This window comes from Neofelis nebulosa, chromosome 4 (genome assembly GCF_028018385.1).
Source record: "Neofelis nebulosa isolate mNeoNeb1 chromosome 4, mNeoNeb1.pri, whole genome shotgun sequence".
Classification (NCBI taxonomy): domain Eukaryota; kingdom Metazoa; phylum Chordata; class Mammalia; order Carnivora; family Felidae; genus Neofelis; species Neofelis nebulosa.
This window is the reverse complement of record NC_080785.1, coordinates 164,858,236-164,879,179: the sequence shown is the minus strand read 5'-3', so window position 1 is coordinate 164,879,179 and position 20,944 is coordinate 164,858,236. Positions and strand designations below refer to the sequence as shown.

The following is a 20,944-nucleotide window of genomic DNA, read 5'->3' as shown; positions in this document are numbered from 1 at the left end:
TGGCTCTAGTTGCAAATGGATGCTTTCTCCACCAACATCCCCACACACCACCTTTTAAATAGACTTTGTTGTGTTTTTTTAAGAGTTTTTTTTTAATTTGTTTTTTTAATATTTATTTATTTTTGAGAGACAGAGAGAGCACAAGCAAGGAAGGCACAGAGACAGAGACGGAAACCCAGAATTCAAAGCAGGCTCTAGGCTCTGAGCAAACAGCACAGAGCCCAACACAGGGCTCAAACTCACAAACTGTGAGATCGTGACCTGAGCAGAAGTCAGATGCTCTAGCGACTGAGCCCCCCAGGTGCCCCAAGTAGACTTTGTTTTTTAGAGCGGTGTTGGATTCACAACAAAGTTTAGCAGGAATAGAGAATTTTTATATACCCCCACCCCCTCCTTGCACAGCCTCACCCACTATCAACATCTGGCACCAGATGGTCCTTTTGTGAACCTACAATGTCATGTCAATATCACCCAAAGTCCATAGTTGACATTAGGGGTCACTCTTGATGCTGTACCTTCTATGAGTTTTGTCAAATGTATGATGACGTGTATCCACTGTTATAGTAACAAACAATAGTTTCGCCACCCTAAAATTACACTAAAAAACTCATCTGTAAAGGGTGCCTGGGTGGCTCAGTCAGTTGAGCGTCCAACTTAGGCTCAGCTCATGATCTCACAGTTCATGAGTTCAAGCCCTGCATCAGGCTGTGTGCTGACAGCTCAGAGCCTGGAGCCTGCTTTGAATTCTGTGTCTCCCTCCCTTTCTGTCCCTCTCCCGCTCACATTCTGTCTCTCTCAAAAATAAATAAACATTAAAATTTTTTTTAAAACTCATCCATATGGGCTGTTTAAAATGTCCTTTTATTTTTTTGAGGTGGGGGCATGGAAGAGCACAGGGGGAGGGAGGGAAGGAGACAGAGACAGAGAGAGACAGAGAAAATATCTTAAGCAGGCTCCCTGCCCAACACAGAACCCTACACAGAGCTCAATCCCACAACCCTAGGATCATGACCTGAGCTGAAATCAAAATGTTGGATGTTTAATTGACTGAGCCACCCAGGCACCCCTAAAATGTCTTTTAACAACAATTTTATATATCTAGGGAGTACATCATGATAGTTTGATATACATATACATAATGAAATTATTACCATAGTCAAGCTAATTAACGTATCCATTTCCTCACATTTACCTGTGTGTGTGTGCACACATGCGAATGTGCCTGAAATCTTTTAGCAAATGTCCAATATATAGTACAGTATTATTAACTAAAGTGATCATGCTGTACATTAGGTGTCAAGACTTATTCATCCTACATAACTACAACTTTGGAATATTTGACCAGTGTAGATGGATACTTAACCGAATAAAACCCAAAAACTACTATAATACTGGAAAGTATTGAAAGACAGACATGCTAAGGAACTGAGTCTACTGAGACTTCCCTTCTTAGGATATGAGTCAAGTGAAGATTCTCAGAATTGGTCTCAAGTGGGGTTTGCAAATTCAGGGGAATCTTATTTCACAGAGATACTTCGGAGCTCATACATAGGGGGGTGTGGGACAGTCCCAGAAAAGCTTTAAGCCCTCTCAAACCTCTGTCAATGAGAGGAAATACCTCCTCTTTCACGGTTCATGTCAAATTTTCTTTATCACATGGCTTAATGTTGGGGAAAGGCAATGAAAAGCAAAAATCTTAACCCAGGAAGATGTGCCACAAAAGTCTAAGAGGAGGAAACCGGTTTTATTATGGAATAAGCGTTAACCAAGCATGCTTTTGCTTTTCCAGTGCCTGATACTGGGCTTCCGGGCTATTGGTAGATTTATCCTGCCAAAATGCAAGCTCAAATTTGGTTGAGTAAAGGACGTTGACCTTGCAAAGGCTTCCCTTCCTATAACAAGCCTTGTTTCTGACAGGACATCAGGGATTCCTACCTTGTTCTCACAAACCTCACTTCCCAGTTAACCGCTGGAAAGCACAAAGGGAAAGCTGTGCTAGTTAGGCTCTACCTGCAGAGTGTGGAGGAGGGCTGTCCTTGCAGCTGCATCCAGAGATATGGAAGAAACACGGAAGGTGGAAAGGCAGTATGAGTCAGGAATCACAACGCTGGTAAGCACATCTCCCCTTGCCCATTGCCAGGTCTGTTCTAACGAGTTTGTACATCACCCCACAAAATCCTCCTGGCTGTGCTGGAGTATAGATGTTCCCACCTCTATTTCAGAAAAAAGTGTGTAAGGTCTTGGCCTGCTAAATGTTGGAAGAGCCAGGAACTGGACTCTCCAACTTGGTCCAAATGTGCATTCTTCTCTCAACCAGTACACAAACAGCTGGTCATTCTGGAATTTCATTGATGTTATTGTTTTCTTCATGGACCCACGGTCCAAAGTTTGGAGCTAGCCAATTTCATTAGGTACTACGATGTCAGAAGAAATAAAGAGGATGTGGCTTTAATTTTAGATTAGAGACATCTCTTTATGTCTTAAAAATGTTCGAGGAAATACAGGTCAGCAAGAAGATAATATAAACCATCTATGATTCTGGAGAGTCAGAGAAAGCTACTCTATCTTAGTGTATCAGTTAGGGATTGTTGCATAACAAGGGACCACGAACATCACACTTATAATTCATAGTTTCCATGAGTCAGGAGTCAGGGCATGGCTTTTCTGGGTGTCTCACACTGAAATAAAGTGTTGACCAGGTCTGGAGTCTCATCTGAAGGCATGAACAAGGGAGAATTTGTTTCCAAGCTCACATGGTTTGTTGGCAGGATTCAGTTCCTTGTGGGATGTCTTGGGCCTTGGTTTCTTGCTGACTGGAGGCTGGAGGCCTCCCCCAGGCCCACGTGGGCCTCTTTCTAGGACAGCTTTTTTGATCAAAGTCAGTAAGAAAGCGTCTGCTAGCAAGGTGGGAGTTATAGCCTTACGTAGCATAATCGTGAACATGATACCCCATCGCTTTCACCATATTCTATTCGTTAGAAGCAAGTTGCCAGACCAGCCCAAATATAAAGGGAAGCACTTCCACCAAGGTGTGGATACCAGGAGACTGGGGAGTGGGTCATGGAGTGCCCTCTTAGTCTTTCCACCATGCTCGGTGAGGTGGTTCCTGCATTGGGCGCTCATTAGGATCATGTGGGACATTAAAAAAAGGAAAATACTAGTGGAAGACCCACTTGGGGATGGAGCCTGAGCATCAGTAATTTTAAAGCTCCCCAAGCGATTCTGATATACTGCCTGGGTTGAGAAGTACTCGGTATACTGCTTAAGGGCCAGACCTAGTTGACTGACCTGGGTTTAAAAGAACAGCTGGGGGGCGCCTGGGTGGCGCAGTCGGTTAAGCGTCCGACTTCAGCCAGGTCACGATCTCGCGGTCTGTGAGTTCGAGCCCCGCGTCAGGCTCTGGGCTGATGGCTCGGAGCCTGGAGCCTGTTTCCGATTCTGTGTCTCCCTCTCTCTCTGCCCCTCCCCCGTTCATGCTCTGTCTCTCTCTGTCCCAAAAATAAATAAAAAATGTTGAAAAAAAAAAAATTAAAAAAAAAAAAAAGAACAGCTGGTAGATGCATGGCCTTGGGTTAGTATCTTTATCTCACTGAGTCTCTGTTTCTATACCTAGAAATCTTGTCTATATAAATGTTATATAATATATAATTATACATTATATAAAATACATATAAGTTACATATGCTCCTATATGTGTATATTATACTTGTATATTATTGTATATTATACACACACACACACACACACATATATAGAGGTAAAGATATCCTAACCTCCTCTTCAAAAAAAATAAATTTGCAGTGATACCATTCATATGATCTTTATTTTGTGTGTGTTTGTGTGTGTATGTGTGTAAAATATGCTATTCCTATTTTAATATACTAATGTTGCCAAGAATGTGACTTTACTCTTAATGTTAAGGATGGAAGGGGCTTTTTTTTATTCTTTTTTTTTTAATGTTTATTTATTATTGAGAGACAGAGAGACACAGAGCATGAGCAGAGAGAGGGGGAGACACAGAATCAGAAGCTGTCAGCACAGAGTCCGACGCGGGGCTCCAACCCACAAAGTCAGTCACCTAACCAACTGAGCCACCCAGGCGCCCCTTTAAATTCTTTTTAATGTTTATATATGTTTGAGAGAGAGAAAGAGAGACAGAGTGAGAGCAGGGGAGGGGCAGAGAGAGAGGGAGACAGAATCCGAAGCAGGTTCCAGCCTCCCAGCTGTCAGCACAGAGCCCGATGCAGGGCTCGAACCCACAAACTGGGAGATCATGACCTGAGCCGAAGTCAGGCACTTAACTGACTGAGCCACCCAGGTGCCCCCGGGAAGATTGATTTTTGATACGAATGTGTGCAGATGCTGGTATTTCATTCCATGGGGGGTATATTATTTTGAGTCCTTTGTGGTTCCTCATGGCTCTAGGCTCAGACAGCAGAGGGCATAGGGAAACTTCAGTTACCTACAGCTGGGTGGGAAGGTTCTCTCAGAGCTTGATGCTGACATTAATCAAGGTGTGCATAAAGGAAGCACTGAGTACACTCTTTCCCTTTTCATGGAGTGTATGCTGATAAAAAAAAAAAAAACGCAAGGGAGCTAAACCAGAGTGCATATTTTCTGCAATCCATGAGGCTGAGGGACCTCACCAGTCTCATTCACTGCTATGGCTCTGCTCATAATAGGTGCCCAAAGGGTATGTGCATTAATGATTTCCTGTAATCATATGGTAACTCCTTAAGGCAGTCGCTATTATTATCCCAATCTTGTAGATGAGGAAATTGGAGATAGGGAAGATTAAGCCACTGGCCCCAGGTCACCCATAGCACCTCACACATAGCAATCTGAATCCCAAACACCATGGTTCTTGCCAACATCGTTTTGAATGCACTGCCTCTCTTGGTGATTTGGAAATTTTTCTGTCTGCTCTGCCTTCCCTTCCTGGCCTGTGATTCAGTGCTGGGTTGAAGAGCAAAGGGCAACAGCCCACACCCACTTGGAAGGCTAGTATCAGAAAACAGAAACTAACAAACATTGGTGAGGATGTGGAGAAATTGCAGCCCTTATGCATTGCTGGTGGGAATGTAAAATGGTGTAACTAGATAGAACTTTTTTGGTTCCTCAAAAAACTTAAACACAGAATTACCATACAACCCGTAAATTCCACTTCTGGGTATACACTCCAAGGAACTGAAAGCAGGAACTAAAAGAGATATTTATACATCCATGTTCACAGCAACATTATTCACAGTAGCCAACAGGTAGAAACAACCCAAGTGACCATGGACAGATGAATGGAGAAACAAAATGTGGTCCATCCAGACAATGCAATATTATTCAGTCTTAAAAAGAAAGGGCGTTCTGACATCTGCTACAATACAGATGGCCCTTGGGGACATTATGCCCAGTGAAACAAGCCAGACACAAAAGAAAAAGTGTTGTATTATCCCACTCATAGTCAGTCCCCAAGGGAGACCCATCCATAGAGACAGAAAGTAGACGGTGGGATCCAGAGGCTGGAGGAGGGGAGTTAGTGTTTGCTGGGAACAGAGTTTCCATTTGGGGAGATGAACAGGTTTTGGAGATGGATGGTGAGGATGTGAATGTGCTTAATGCCACTGAAGTGTGTGCTTACCCATGGTTAAAATGGTAAATTTCGTGTTATGTGTATTTTATCACGATAGTAATAAAGAGTGAAGGTGGCTGGTTAATTCCTAGTTTACTTTTTGAACTTGGCTAAATGCCCAGGGGGGTTGGCCTTTTTTTTTCCACACTAATCAGGAGCAGTCAGTCCATGAGCATTCAGGCTTTTCTTTTTGGTGTCCGGTGCAGAGGATTATCATATTGGAGCAGGTGGGCAAGTGGATGTTGCTGTTGACCAAACATTCTCTGTGTTTTAGCCATTGAAACAGGAAGGCTTAAGAAATGCACACTGAAGAAGACATTCAGGCTGAAGGCAGAAAAACAGACCATGGATGTTCACTGAACCACCATTGAGCAGGAAAGCTTGAGAGGTAGAGTAAATGGTGGCCCTAGAATTTAGACAGTAGTCCAAGAATCTTCCCAATGGAATTTCATGTTGCTCCTATAAAGCATTTCCTAGAAGCCCTTTATTGTTACTTAGTAAGTTCTGCAACGACAATGTAAAGCCAGAGTCTGGGAGATTCGCACTGGGCTTTCATAGTCAGAAAAGAAAAGCATCCAATTTCCTATTCTGTTTACTTGGGATGTGTTGCAGCGAGACTAGAGGGGACATTAATGATTTCCCAGGTTGGTTCCTGGCTTAACTTGCCTCTACCCTGCTCAAGGCTGGTTTTCTTAAACGTGAATGTCTTTTCCTTGCACCTGAACAGTGAATGGCTCCCAATTTCCTAGAGAAAGTTGACAAACCTTTTAGCACTCTCTTATTTCAACTTCTGAATATCTGTGTTTATATGTTATGCATTTATTTTTTTATTTAAGTTTTACAATTTTTAAAAATTTGGGGGGCACCTGGGTGGCTCAGTAGGTTAAGTGTCTGGCTCCATTTCAGCTCAAGTCATGATATTACTGTTGGTGGGGTCGAGCCCCACCTTGGGCTCCACGCTGACAGGAGGGAGCCTGCTTGGGCTCTCTCTCTCTCTCTCTCTCCCCCCCGCCTTTGTCTCAAAATAAATAAATAAACTTAAAAAATACATAGAAATAAAAACATAATTTTTAAAAATTTTTACTTGAGGTATAATTGACATGGAACATTATATTAGTTTCAAGTGTACATCATAATGATTTTATATTTGTCTAGCTCATTTTTAAAACTGTGCATAGTCTTTCATTACCTTTATGATTTTTCTTTGACTACTTTTCATAAGACCTTACTCTCCTGCAAATTTACCTGCTAGCAGTCTTTTCCTCCTCATTCACTTCCTTGCTCCCTCCTTCATTTATTCCCTGTATCCCCTTCTTTCTCTCTCCCTTCCTTCCTTCTTTCTTCCTCTTTTTCTCTCCCTTCCCTTTCCTTCCTTCTCTCCATCCACCCATTCATCCACCCATCCATTCTTCCCTGCATCCATCCATCCACCCATGCCTCTATCCATTCTGCCATCTATCTACTTACCCACTCATCTATCTACTAACCTTCCTGCTTTCTCGCCTTCCTTCCTTTTTTCCTTCCCCTCTCCCTTCATTCCTTCCATTGATTCATTGACTTAGGCCGAAAATTTTCAGGAATATAATAATGGCTTCACCTTTTCCTAGCTCCAACATAAAGTTAGTTATTTAATATCTTTAATCTTTTCCTTGACTGTAAAATGCCAAAGAAAATTATGCCTATGCTTATCTTAAGAGTGGTAGTAAGGATGAAATTATCATTTAAAACAAAAAATACATTAAACATTAAATAATTATGACTTATGTGAATGGCTCAACAAATTGTCCCAAAAGGCTAAATAAATGGGAGCAAAAATTATTTTTTTCCAATGGTCTAGCATCCTATTCAAAAATGAGCATTAACACAGATGATCCCTTACATCATTTATTTTGCCATCAAATGGGCATCATTGAAACTAGGTGCAGTTTTCTTCTTTATCCCAAGTGCTGTTGCATTTATATCTTATGCTTCTATTGGTCCCCATAATTGATGAGAGCTTTGCATCTGAGGAAAACCTAATGATGAAGGAAAAGTTGCATAATTTCTACCTGAACTCCAAGGTAGTAAGTGGTACAAGATCCAGGAAGAACACCTCACTCTCCATATCCATTAATTTCGCATTTTACCATGAAAAGTGTGTGACAACCAGGTGACTCTATTACATCCGGAGGCATTTTGTAATTAAATGAGAATATTTCCATGCTGATGAATTCACCAGTGAGAAGTCTCTAAAAATGAGGTAGATTCTCACTTGGGGCACCTGAGAAGCTCAGTGAATTAGATGTCTGACTCTTGAATTCAGCTCAGGTCATGATCTCAGTTTGTGAGATGAAGCCCCAAATCAGGCTCCAAACTGAGAGGGAGGAGACTCCTTGGGATTCTCTCTCTCCCTCTCTCTCTCTGCCTCTACCCTGCTCATTTGCACTCTTGTGCTCTTTCAAAATAAATAAATAAACTTATTTAAAAAAAAAAAAGAGTGTCACTCATCTATGAGACATGGTGTTGCAAAATCCAAAATGAGCCAAAGGTGATGTGGTTGCCTTGGAAATTGGGGTACCCATGAGCTGTACTGGGGAGATAACTTCAGAATCAGCCCCTCAACTGTCCTCCAAGGCTCTGGACCGATCTGACTGGTCATATTGGTCCAAATAAAAGTGGTCAGGTTTTAAGAAGGCACCAATCCAGAGCTAGCACAGGAGATGAGTGACAGTCCTTAGGTATTTTTGAGTTGCTTCTTAAGTGCCACAAGCAGGCATCATACCAGGCACATTTCAATAGAAGTGTTTCTAGGTTTCAGAACTTTGCCAAAATTAAAAATGATTCTGCTTTCTTCAAAGGGGTTCTACTTGCTGTGTAACTAATTACCCAAGAACTTGGCGACTTAAAATGATATGCATTTATCATCTCACCCGGTTCTGGGAGTGAGGAATCCAGAATGGCTTCTTTGGATGGTTCTGGCTCAAGGGTTTTCATCAGGTTGCAGTAAAGATGTTGGTTGGGTCTTGTCACCTGCAAGCTTCACTGAGGCTGAAGGCTTTGTTTTCAAGGTCGTTCCCCCATGTGGCTGTTGGCTTGAGGCCTCTTTCTCACCACATGGGGCTCTCTAAGAACTGCCTCAATGTCCTCATGGCATGGCAGCTGGCTTCTGTGAGTGCTCCGTGAGAGACTGTACTTAAGGGAGTGGAATTAGGCTTGGCGTTTTGATGGGAGTGCCAAAGAATTGATGGACATTTTTTCTTTTTTTTTAATGTTTATTTATTTATTATTTTGGAGGTGGGAGGGGCAGAGAGAGAGGGAGAGAGAGAATTCCAAGCAGGCTCCACACTGTCAGCTTAGAGCACGACGTAGGGCTCAATCACACAAACCACGAGATCATGACCTGAGCTGAAATCAAGAGTCAGATGCTTAACCAGCTGAGCCACACCGGTGCCCCAAGAATTGATGGACATTTTTTAAACCACTAAAAGGGAGATTATAGCTTCTGGAGCTGAACAGTATGCATTCAAGTCCCACCTCCCTTCCCACTCACTTCTTAGGAAAGTTACCAGCCTTCCATGCTGAGTTCAGCCCAGAATGCTGCAGTTCTGCTACTGATAATAGCAACATGCATTGTTGACATGTGGGACAAATAAGTCAATGTACATAAAGCCCTTAAAATACTAACCAACCTCAGCAAATGGTACTGGGAGTATTGGATATCTGCATGCCAAAGAGTGAAGTTGGACACCTACCATATACAACATGAACACAAGATGGATCAAAGACATAATGTAAGACCTAAAACTATAAAACTCCTAGAAGAAACATGACAGCAGCGCTTGATGACATTGGATTCCACAAGTGTTTCTGGGTATGACCCCAAAAGAACAGGAAACAAAAGTAGAAATAGACAAAAGGAGTATATCAAACTAAAAACTTCTGCATGTCAAAGGATACAGTCAATGGAGTGAAAAGGTATCCCAGGGAATGGGAGAAAATACCTGATAATGGATTAGTATCCAGCATACATAGAGAATGTCTACAATTCAACAAGAACAAAATAACTCGATTAAAAAAAAAAAAAGGGTAAAGAATCTGAATAGACATTTCTCCAAAGATGCTATACAGATGACCAAGAAGCACATGAAAAGATGCTGAATGTTACTAACCATTAGGTAAATGTAAATCAAAACCACAATGAGATATCACCTCACACCCATTAGTATAGATATTATATATAAAAAAAAAAACAGCGTGAGGACATAGAGAAACTGGAACCACTGTGTAGTGCTGGTTAGGAATATAAAATAGCACAGCCACTATGAAAATAGTATGAAGGCTCCTCAAAACCTTGAACCTAGTACTACCATATGAAATAATACAGAATAGTACTTCACTTTAAAAAGAAACACAATTTTGATATATGCAACAACATGGATGAACCTTAAGGACACTACACTAAATGAAATATGCCAAACACAGAAAGACAGTATTTACTTACTGTAATATTCCACCTGCATGAGGTCCCCAGGGTAGTCAAAGTCATAGAAACAGAAAGTATAAGGGTGTGTGCCAGGTGGTACAGGAAGAGAAATGAAGAGTTGTGTTTTAATGGGTATAGAGTTTCAGTTTTACAGAATGGAAAAATTCTAGAGATGGGTTACACAACAATGTGAATATACTTAACATTACTGCACTGTCCACTCAAAAATGGTTGAGATGGTAAATTTTGTTATGCATTTTTTTTACCATAATAGAAGCTTTTTTAAAAAAAGTCTGACACATGGTAAGCATCCCCAAACTTAAGATACTGTTACTTTTTAGGCTTGACCTTTGATTTTTTTTAAAAAATGCAATTAGATGGGAATTTCAGGACACAAGCAGTGGTGAGCACTTAGAATATATTTTTGCTGCCCTTTTATTTCCTATCAAAGATATTCCTAAGCAGTATTCAGACACCATTCCCTCTTTTCCAGCTCCTGGCTGAACATAGGATATCTTTTTTTTCTTACAAACACCCTTAGACCTAGATTAAGGAGAGAAACAGACTTTGTCTCCAGCATGTAATCAAACTTTGTGGGCATGATTGAATGACTGTGTGAAAGTATTTTGGCCCTATTTATACCTCCCAGTGGGGCCCATTATAGTAAAGTTGTTCATTATAGTAAAGCTTGATAGGGCAAATCTTTTTATGTGTCATTCAAAGAACAGTCATCCAACATTTTTGTGTACATACTATATTTGGGGGAAGGGTGTTACTTAACCTCTTTGTTTCTCTGTCCCCTAACACATAAATCTGGGACAGTAACAGAACCTACACCACAGATTGCTGTGGGGGTCAACCGAGTTATTCTATGTCGAGTCTGTACAATGGTGCCTGCAAATGTAGATATCTGTCAACGTTATCTGTGATGGTGATGAGGACAATTACAAGGGAGAAAAGAACTATTAGTTGGGAATTCAACAGATATAGTCTCTTCTCCAGGAAATCACATTGCCTTGACATCAAAAATGATCTTTTTCCTTCCTCTTCTCATTTACCTTACAAGTGAGACACGCAGTCAGGTAGGGTGGTTAAGATTCATAAGCATCCACTGGACTGAGAACCATCTGCTGAAAAATGGTTACGATGGTAAATTTTGTGTTGTTCTCTGTATGTTTTACCACGTTACAAAAAAAGCTGCCAGCATTTAAAAACTGAGATTTTGCATGACAATCCAGATTTCCAGGTTTTTGTATTTTGATTTTTTTTTTTTTTTTTTTTTTTAAGAATGGAAGCACTGGCGATATTGAGCTCACATTCTTGTGTGGAAACCATTGCTGGGGCTGAAAGTAATGTGGCTTTCCAGATGGGTCACGTGGCACAGTTCCACCCCCTGTTTATTCATTCCCTAAAGGTGGCCTGTTTGACAGATACATGCTGCCTGACTGACCCTCCACAGGCATTTGAGTTTGCCCCATGAGCTGACGCAGAGAAGTATCAGGAGTCAACCTAAGCATCCTGCTCTGCTCAACTGTGTTCTGTTTACCTCGCATCCCCCTTTCCCCAAGGAATGGTGGGCATTGTTCTCTGTGCACCCATCAGATTCTCCCAACCCTTGTCTCCCCTGCAGGTGCTGTGCTCCATCATCGCTGGCGTGCTACACTACCTCTACCTGGCCTCCTTCACCTGGATGCTCCTTGAAGGGCTACAGCTTTTCCTAACTGTCAGAAACCTCAAGGTGGCCAACTACATAATTACAGGGAAGTTCAAGAAGTTCATGTATCCTTTTGGCTACGGGGTCCCAGCTCTGATTGTAGCTGTGTCTACAGGTGTTGGACACAGCAGTTATGGGATACATACCAAGTAAGCACGGTGTCTTTGTCATGAGGAAGTAATAATATATGTATGAACTCCCATGTATTGAACATCTACTACCTGCTCTGTTGTAGGTGCTGTGGGCACCCCAGGAAACAAAGCAGACAATAAGCAAATAGACATGGAATATGATGTTGGGCTACAATAGGTGCCACCACAGAGAGGCAAACTAGGGAAATGGGAATATATGTGAGCTGATAATTTTAAATAGTGTGGTCAGGGAAATGACTGAGAGGTAAACTTCGTATGTCATATGTTATTTGACTTTTTAGATGTCTTACTGTATTAATTTCCTATTGCTGTGCTAACAAGTTAGCTCAAACTTGGTGACTTAAAACAATGCAAGTTTATTATCTTATTTTGAATTCTGTGGGTCAGAAGTCCAACCGGATATCACTTAGCTAAAATCAAGGTTCCAGCAAAGTGCATTCCTTCTTGAGGTTCTAAGGGCTTTTCCAGCTTCTGGGGGCCACCCACATTCTTCAGCTTATGTCCCCCATCCTCTATCTTCAGGGCCAGCAACATTGCACGTCTCTGACCATCCTTCACATCTCTTTCTGACTTTCTTCTGTCTCCCCTTTCCCCTTGTAAAAACACTTGTGATTACATTGGATCCACTCAGGTAACCCAGGATAATCTCCCCCATTCCAAAATCCTTATGTTCAATCATATCTGCAGAGTCCCTTTTGTTTCACAAAGTAGAAATTCACAAGTTCTGAGCATGAGAACATGGATATTTTGGGGGTGGAGAGAGGCTCACATTATCCTATCACACCTACAAATTGACCTTCATTTTTAATTTCTTCTATCTTGCAAAATTAAATTTAGTAACAAGTGGGCAATCCTGGGTTTAAGGTGTTGATAACTTTTGGAAAAGGAATAACGCACAAGAGTATCCATTGAACTAAGCAGTGAACAACTTCCTTTTGAAATACAACTTGAGGAATAGGCACTGTCATTTATGGATAAAAACTGGAGTTGAAACTAAATATTTTTGCTACTGAAAGCCAAATATACATTTATCCTATTTTTGGTCCATTCCAGTGGTTTTCAACCAGGGGTGATTTCATGCCCCACAGGGGACATTCAGCAGTGTCTGGAGACCTTTCTGGTTGTCACAACTTGAGGGAGGGGGTGGCCAGAGATGCTGCTAAATGTTTTGTGATGCACAGGCCAACTGCACAGTGAAGAACCACGGGCCCAAAATGCCAGTAGAGCCAAGGCAGGGGAGCTCTGGTCTATTCAAAGCCCCTTCTCTGAGTTTGTAACTGAATTCTGATAGCGGAAGGACATGGTGGCATTCATTGAGTCCTCTATGCTTAACTGAATGTCGGGGGTTACAATGCCCAGAAGGTAAGTCTTCCATGAATGCTAATCATTGTTAATTTTTTCTCAGTGTTAATGGTTGTCACCTATTATATTATTTGTTTCCCCCTGACCCAGTTCCTGTACCCATTTTTCCCCCAATGTTTCAGTTTAGGGAAAGGTTTTTTAAGTGCATTGTCTTCTTTTTATGAAGATCTGGAAAGTTGTTTATTCTCTTTTTCAGCTGCTGGATCAGCTTCCTTTGAGCCCCATGGGGCCTGTTTTTGTTATTATTTTGGTGGTTTATAATTTTTGTCATTACTTTGAATGTAGAAAATATGTTTCACTGATGTGACAAAGGGATAATTTGATAATGACCTATTTAAATTTTCTGTAGAGTCCTTGAACTTAAGGCAGAATATGCCAAGAGATTGTAGACCCTTTTCTTGTGGGAAGAGTCACATCTGAGTTGAAACTGAGACATCACATGAAATAAAGTTTCTGATGTTTATCTTGCCTGCACCACTGATGATGTGGCTTTTTAAAAAATATTTGGCCAAGTCAGTCGGAGAAAGACAGATATCATATGTTTTTACTCATGTGGATCTTGAGAAACTTAACAAGACTATGGGGGAAGGGAAGGGGAAAAAAAATAGTTACCGAGAGGGAGGGAGGCAAACCATAAGAGACCCTTAAATACAGAGAACAAACCAAGGGTTGAGGAGGGATGGGGGAGAGGGGAAAGTGGGTGATGGGCATTGAGGAGGGCACTTGTTGGAATGAGCACTGGGTATTGTATGTAAGCATGGTAATTTACCCCAAAAACCAAGAGCACATTTTACACACTATATGTTAGCCAATTTGACAATAATTATGTTTACAAAAATAAAAATAAATATTTTTTTAAGTTCAAAACCAAAAGAAATAATTTTGGCCAAGGTCAATCACCTTTTTGAAATTATAATGAGAATATTTAACATGAGCTCTATTCCTGTTAGTAAAAGTTTAGGTGTAAAATGCAGTGTTGTTGGCCATATGCATGATGTCATACAGCAGAGGTCTAGAACATAATCACCTTGCATGACCCAAACTTTATACCTCCTGAATCATAACTCCTGATAGCCTCTCTCCCCCTCACCATCTCCTGAGACCACCATCCTACTTTCCACTTCTATGAATTTGACTTGAGTTTGACTGTTTTAGGTACCTCATGTAAGTGGAATCATACCGTATTTGTCCTTCTGTGACTGGCTTAGTTCACTTAGTGTAACGTCCTCAAGGTTAATCCATGTGGTCACATATTGTAGGGTTTCCCTCTCTTAGGGCTAAATAATATTCCACTGTGTCCGTCTGATTATCCAACTAGCTATTTCTATCATAAATTATTTATCCATTCATCTGTTAACGGACACTTAGATTGTTTGCACATCTTGGCTATTGTGAATAATGCTGCAATGAATATAGGAGTGTCATAGACTCTGGGTCTGGAGTTCTCTCCTGTCCAGCAATGCAGGATTGAAATGCAAGAGAGGCTAATGTCTGGGAGGAGACAAGAGCCCTGAGTAAGGGTCCTTGCTCCATTTTTGTTAGGATCAGAAGGCTTATAAGCACAAAGAGACAATGAAACTGAACATTAACTCATGGGCATGGGGGAAAGGGGATTTTGAAGATATGTGGTGTTAGGGGGTTGGGTTAATACAGAACAAACTCCTGGCCCCAGGTGGATGGTTGTTTACAGCAGACATGAGGCCCCACCTCTGTTTACCTAAACTTGCCTAGGGGATAAGAAAGAGCATGCTACCTCAGGGTCAACAAGGCATCTTTCTTTTGTTAATTAGCTCAGGCTCTGGGAGACTTCGTTGCTGATCTAAAGTCCCTTTTTCCCATTTTCGTCCTTCCTTCCTGTAAAAGCAACTTTCTGCTATTGTACTAAGCTGGGGGGCGTTTCTGCCCTGAATACCTAATCTTGTTTACCTCATTTTGGATGCTTCCATCCTGAGATTTCTTATTCCTGTACCTTTGTGTCCTATACTGGGGGCCTTTGCCCTGTTTACCTAACCTTGTTTACCTGATCTTGGATGCATGCATCCTGTGACTTTCTATTTCTTTATGCCTTGTTAACCCATCAGTGCAAGTTCAGGGAATTCCTGTTATTCCCCACATAGGAGTATGTGTATCTCTTTGAGATTCAGATTTCAATTCTTTAGGATAAGTACCCAGAAGTGGGATTGTTGGATCATATGTCAGTTATATTCTTAGTATGTTGAAGAAGCTCCATATTGTTTTCCACAGCAGCTACACCAACGTATTTCTACCAACAGCACACAGCATTCCAATTTCTCCACATGCTTCCCAACACCTGTTATCTTTTTCATTTTCAAATAACTTAAAATTCACAAGAAGTTGTAAAAATAGTGCAGAGTCCCACATACACTTCACTCAGCTTTCCCTAAAGATATTAGGGTTTTTTAATGTTTATTTATTTTTGGGAGAGAGAGACAGAGAGACAGAGAGCAAGTGGGGAGGGGCAGAGAGAAGGAGACACAGAACTCAAAGCAAGCTCCAGGCTCTGACCTGTCCACACAGAGCCCGATGTGGGGCTCCCAATCTATGAACTGGGAGATCATGACCTGAGCTGATGTTGAACGTTTAACTGACTGAGCCACCCACGCACCCCAAGATGTTGAAAAACATTTAGTACATGATTTTAAAATACGATTATACACAAGGCATGCCAATGGGGGAGGAAACAAAACCCTCAAAACCTTAGAGAAGATAAGCACCAAAATGGGAATAGTGCTTATCTGTGTGTGTGAATTTCTTCTCTGGAATTTCAGATAAGTTCTGTTTGTTTTTCTGCATTTTCCTAATTTTGGATAATGACCATATGTTGCTTCTCTGATCAGAAAAAAAAATGGAAGCTAATTTTTAAAAAATCAAGGTGTATACCCACTGAGTTTTAGAAATCCTAAACATATTTTATAAGTTTTGAGAATGAATAACTGTCATTTCCTATTTAATTAAAAATATTGGGTCTTAGCCTACTTTAAGCTCTGCCCTTCATGTCACTTCACAGATCATCTTGTCCTTCTATTTGACCACCCTATGGATTTTAAAAGACCAACTTAAGTCCCTCAATAATGAAGTATCTGGGATGCAGAACACAAGGTAGGTGGGCACAGAGCTGGAAAACCGGAGGGGGGGGTTGTTTTTTTTCACTGCCTAAAGTGAGGGCAGTGAGTTTTTTTCACTGCCTAAAGTGAGTGATTCTAACGGGGGCTATTTTCTGGAGACGATTTTGGTTATGGCAATATGGGATGGGGGGGTGAAGAGGGGAAGGTTGCTACTGGCATCTAGATGGTAGAGACCAACGATGGTGCTAAATATCCTACAACACACAGGACAGCCCCCGCCACAAAGATGACCCCCCCCCCCCCCAGGGGCGTCTGGGTGGCTCAGTCGGTTAAGCATCCAACTTCAGCTCAGGTCATGATTTCCTGGTTTGTGTGTTCTAGTCCCACGCTGGGCTCTGTGTTGACAGCTCAGAGCCTGGAGCTTGCTTCAGATTTTGTGTCTCCCTCTCTCTGCCCCTCCCCTGCTCGTGCTCTGTCTCTCTCTGTCTCTCAAAAATAAACATTAAAAAAAATTTTTTTAAAAAGGTGATCCGCCCCCAATGTCAGGAATGCCAAGGCTGAGAAACCCTGAGTTAGGAGAATAATGCTTTTTCAGTTTTGCCATTTTTATAATTTGGGGAATTTATATGGTCCAGGTGAAAACGAAAATTTATCCAGTATATGAACCTCTAAGGATGTATTTCTGCTAGGAATCATTTTCAGTACTTAATAGTATGAAATATATATTGTATTAACTTATTGTTTTACACAGGTGTCATTTAGGTACGTAGAAAGAACAATAGATTGGGAGATAGCTGCCATTGAAAAGATAATGTTATAATCACAGACCCCAAAAGGAAGGGAATGCTGTGTCAGGAGTGGGGAGATATCCTGGGGGAAACACCGGAGTTGGCTAGCAGGCAGAGGCACAGGGGAAATTGTAGGCAAGCGCCTTTATTGTGGTGTGTGTGGAAAGGAGGTGAGGCAGGGTACACAGGTTTAGGATGGACTAGTTTGAATAGCCAGTGGGCTCCTGGGTATAGGGGCTGTCCTGGGTTGTCTGGTACCTGGTCCTGGGGTAGTTAAGGCAGGTGGATAGTGGCCTAGAGTGTGAGAGCCCCATAAAGGAGGTGGTTGAGGGTGTGGGCCCTGGGTTGGTTGGTTTGCATTTGAAAGGTACACTCTAAGAATTGACTAACCCCATAAGGGGCAGTCCCTCCACAGGGTCAGTAGGATTCCAGTTGTGACAGCAACTGAATACAGAAAATAAAAAAACATAGTTAATACACTTATAGTATATAGTTATAATAAATGCCATTATGTTAATATTATGAATGTTGGAACATTTCCCATTTCATTATACCAAACATAAATTACTTTTTGTGTATATGTATTACTTTCTATAAATAATTAGATGGCATAAATTATATCACAGTCACATTATATGATGCTAACATTACATATCAGTGATCCCTTTAACACTCCTGCCAGAGGTTACCATGTTTAACGGTCTGACATTCTTAGTCCCAAGCCTTGAAGCAAGAGTAAATATGTGATAGAAAGCGTTGCCGTGAGCCATAGAGCTGACATTGTTCTGCTTCTTGGTGTTGGCAGGATGCTGACGTTCAAAGCCGTTGCTCAGGTTTTCATTCTGGGCTCTTCTTGGGGCCTTGGCTTCTTTCTGGTGGAAGGAGTGCTGGACCCTGTCAGGTTGGTGATGACCTTCACCATCATCAGCATCCTCCAGGGCGTCCATGTCTACTTGGTCCACTGCCTTCTGAATCACAAGGTAAACCAGTGTCTCCTCCCCATGTTCCATGGCCCCTTGGTGTCTCATGTTTTACTATTTTCTGTCTCCTGGGCTTCTCCATTGCTTGCATGGTGGTGTATGTGTGTATGCACGGGGCTCTTTCTTCCATATCATAATGTTTGTCCCAGAGACCACCTTTTCAGGATTTATCTTTCTTGCTTCCAATCATTTGAATTTGCACTGAAGCAGCAGAAACTGGATAGAGCCATACAAGGTCTACATTATCTGACAATGAGAAAAAAAATCACAAATGAGGAAAACATACTAAATTCTGGGGCAGGGTGGGGGGAGCCTTGCTTAGGACTTAACTAGGCAAAATCCCTGTGCTATTAAAACAAGTCTGAGTTGTTATATTTGAAACTGAGTTTATAATTGTAAATGTGGGCTACTTCTTAGAATGAAAAAAGAATCAAATGTTGATTTTTAGAGGGGCATTATTTTATGCGTTATGATGTGGTAGCTACGATATAACGATTTTTATGTGATCCTCGACTTTTGCAAACTGCAGCTTCACACAAATTATCTGGGGATTTATTAATTTCCCAAGGATCTCTGAATCTTTTTTTTAACTTTATTTTTTATTTTTTAAAATTTACATCCAAATTAGTTAGTATATAGTGAAACAATGATTTCAGTAGATTCCTTAATGCCCCTTACCCATTTAGCCCATCCCCCCTCCCACAACCCCTCCAGTAACCCTCAGTTTGTTCTCCATATTTGTGAGTCTCTTTTGTCCTCCTCCCTGTTTTTATATTATTTTTGTTTCCCTTCCCTTATGTTCATCTGTTTTGTCTCTTAAAGTCCTCATATGAGTGAAGTCAGATGATTTTTGTCTTTCTCTGACTAATTTCACTTCGCATAATCCCCTCCAGTTCCATCCACGTAGTTGCAAATGGCAAGATTTCATTCTTTTTGATTGCCAAGTATATATATATATATATATACACACACACACACACACACACACACACCACAACTTCTTTATCCATTCATCCATCAATGGACATTTGGGCTCTTTCCATACTTTGGCTATTATTGATAGTGCTGCTATAAACTTGGGGTGCATGTGTCCCTTCAAAACAGCACACCTGTATCCCTTGGATAAATGCCTAGTAGTGCAATTGCTGGGTCGTAGGGTAGTTCTATTTTTAGTTTTTTGAGGAACCTCCATACTGTTTTCCAGAGTGGCTGCGTCAGCTTGCATTCCCACCAACAATGCAAAAGAGCTCCTCTCTCTCTGCATCCTCACCAACATCTGTTGTTGCCTGAGTTGTTAATGTTAGCCATTCTGACAGGTGTAAGGTGGTATCTCATTGTGGTTTTGATTTGTATTTCCCTGATGATGAGTGACGTTGAGCATTTTTTCATGTGTCGGTTGGCCATCTGGATGTCTTCTTTGGAGAAGTGTCTATTCATGTCTTTTGCCCATCTCTTCACTGGATTATTTGTTTTTTGTGTGTTGAGTTTGATAAGTTTTTTTTATAGATTTTGGATACTAACCCTTTATCTGATATGTCATTTGCAAATATCTTCTCCCATTCTGTCGGTTGCCTTTTAGTTTTGTTGATTGTTTCCCATGCTGTGCAGAAGCTTTTTATTTTGATGAGGTCCCAGGAGTTCATTTTTGCTTTTGTTTCCCTTGCCTCCAGAGACTTGTTGAGTAAGAAATTGCTGTGGGCAAGGTCAAAGAGGTTTTTGCCTGCTTTCTCCTTGAGGATTTTTATGGCTTCCTTTCTTACATTGAGGTCTTTCATCCATTTTGAGTTTATTTTTGTTATGATGTAAGAAAGTGGTCCAGGTTCATTCTTCTGCATGTCGCTATCCAGTTTTCCCAGCACCACTTGCTAAAGAGACTGTCTTTGTTCCATTGGATATTCTTTCCTGCTTTGCCCATATGTTTGAGGGTCCATTTCTGGGTTCTCTATTCTGTTCCATTGATCTGAGTGTCTGTTCTTGTGCCAGTACCATACTGTCTTGATGATTACAGCTTTGTAGTATAGCTTGAAGTCTGGGATTGTGATGCCTCCAGCTTTGGTTTTCTTTTTCAAGATTGCTTTCGCTATTCAGGGTCTTTTCTGGTTCCATACAAATTTTAGAATTATTTGTTCTAGCTCTGTGAAGAATGCTGGTGTTACTTTGATAGGATCACGTTAAATATGTAGCTTGCTTTGGGTAGTATTGACATTTTAACAATATTTGTTCTTCCTATCCAGGAGCATGGAATCTTTTTCCATTTGTGTCTTCTTCAATTTCTTTCATAAGCTTTCTATAGTTTTCAGTGTATAGATTTTTCACCTCTTTGGTTAGATTTATTCCTAGATATTTTATGGGTTTTGGTGCAACTGTAAATGGGATCGGTTCCTTGATTTCTCTTTCTGTCGCTTCATTGTTGGTGTATAGGAATGCAACTGATTTCTCTGCATTGATTTTATATCCTGTGACTTTGCTGAATTCATGAATCAGTTCTAGCAGTTTTTGGTGGAATCTTTTGGGTTTTCCATATAGAGTATCATGTCATCTGCAAAGGGTGAAAGTTTGACCTCCTCCTGGCTGATTTGGATGCCGTTTATTTCTTCATGTTGTCTGATTACTGAGGCTAAGACTTCCAATACTATTTTGAATAACAGTGGTTAGAATGGACATCCCTGTCTTGTTCCTGACCTTAGGGTGAAAGCTCTCGGTTTTTCCCCACTGAGGATGATATTAGCGTTGGGTCATTCATATATGGCTTTTATGATCTCCAGGTATGATCCTTC

At 41.1% G+C, this 20,944-nt stretch overlaps 1 protein-coding gene and 1 long non-coding RNA gene across 2 annotated transcripts in view; one reads left to right on the top strand and one right to left on the bottom strand.

Moving 5' to 3' along the window:
* LOC131510732 (adhesion G protein-coupled receptor E4-like) overlaps nt 1-18,105 on the top strand; it is an 85,187-nt gene extending 67,082 nt beyond the window's left edge. The window contains exons 17-19 of the mRNA XM_058728230.1: nt 11,716-13,563; nt 16,342-16,433; nt 17,993-18,105. Of these exons, the coding sequence (XP_058584213.1) occupies nt 11,716-11,952 (237 nt within the window). The 3' untranslated portion in view covers nt 11,953-13,563; nt 16,342-16,433; nt 17,993-18,105. The remainder of the gene's footprint in view (nt 1-11,715; nt 13,564-16,341; nt 16,434-17,992) is intronic.
* Nucleotides 17,752-20,944, bottom strand: part of LOC131510735 (uncharacterized) — a 44,206-nt gene continuing 41,013 nt past the window's right edge. Inside the window, exon 2 of the long non-coding RNA XR_009261168.1 lies at nt 17,752-18,413. This is a non-coding gene — a long non-coding RNA (uncharacterized LOC131510735). The remainder of the gene's footprint in view (nt 18,414-20,944) is intronic.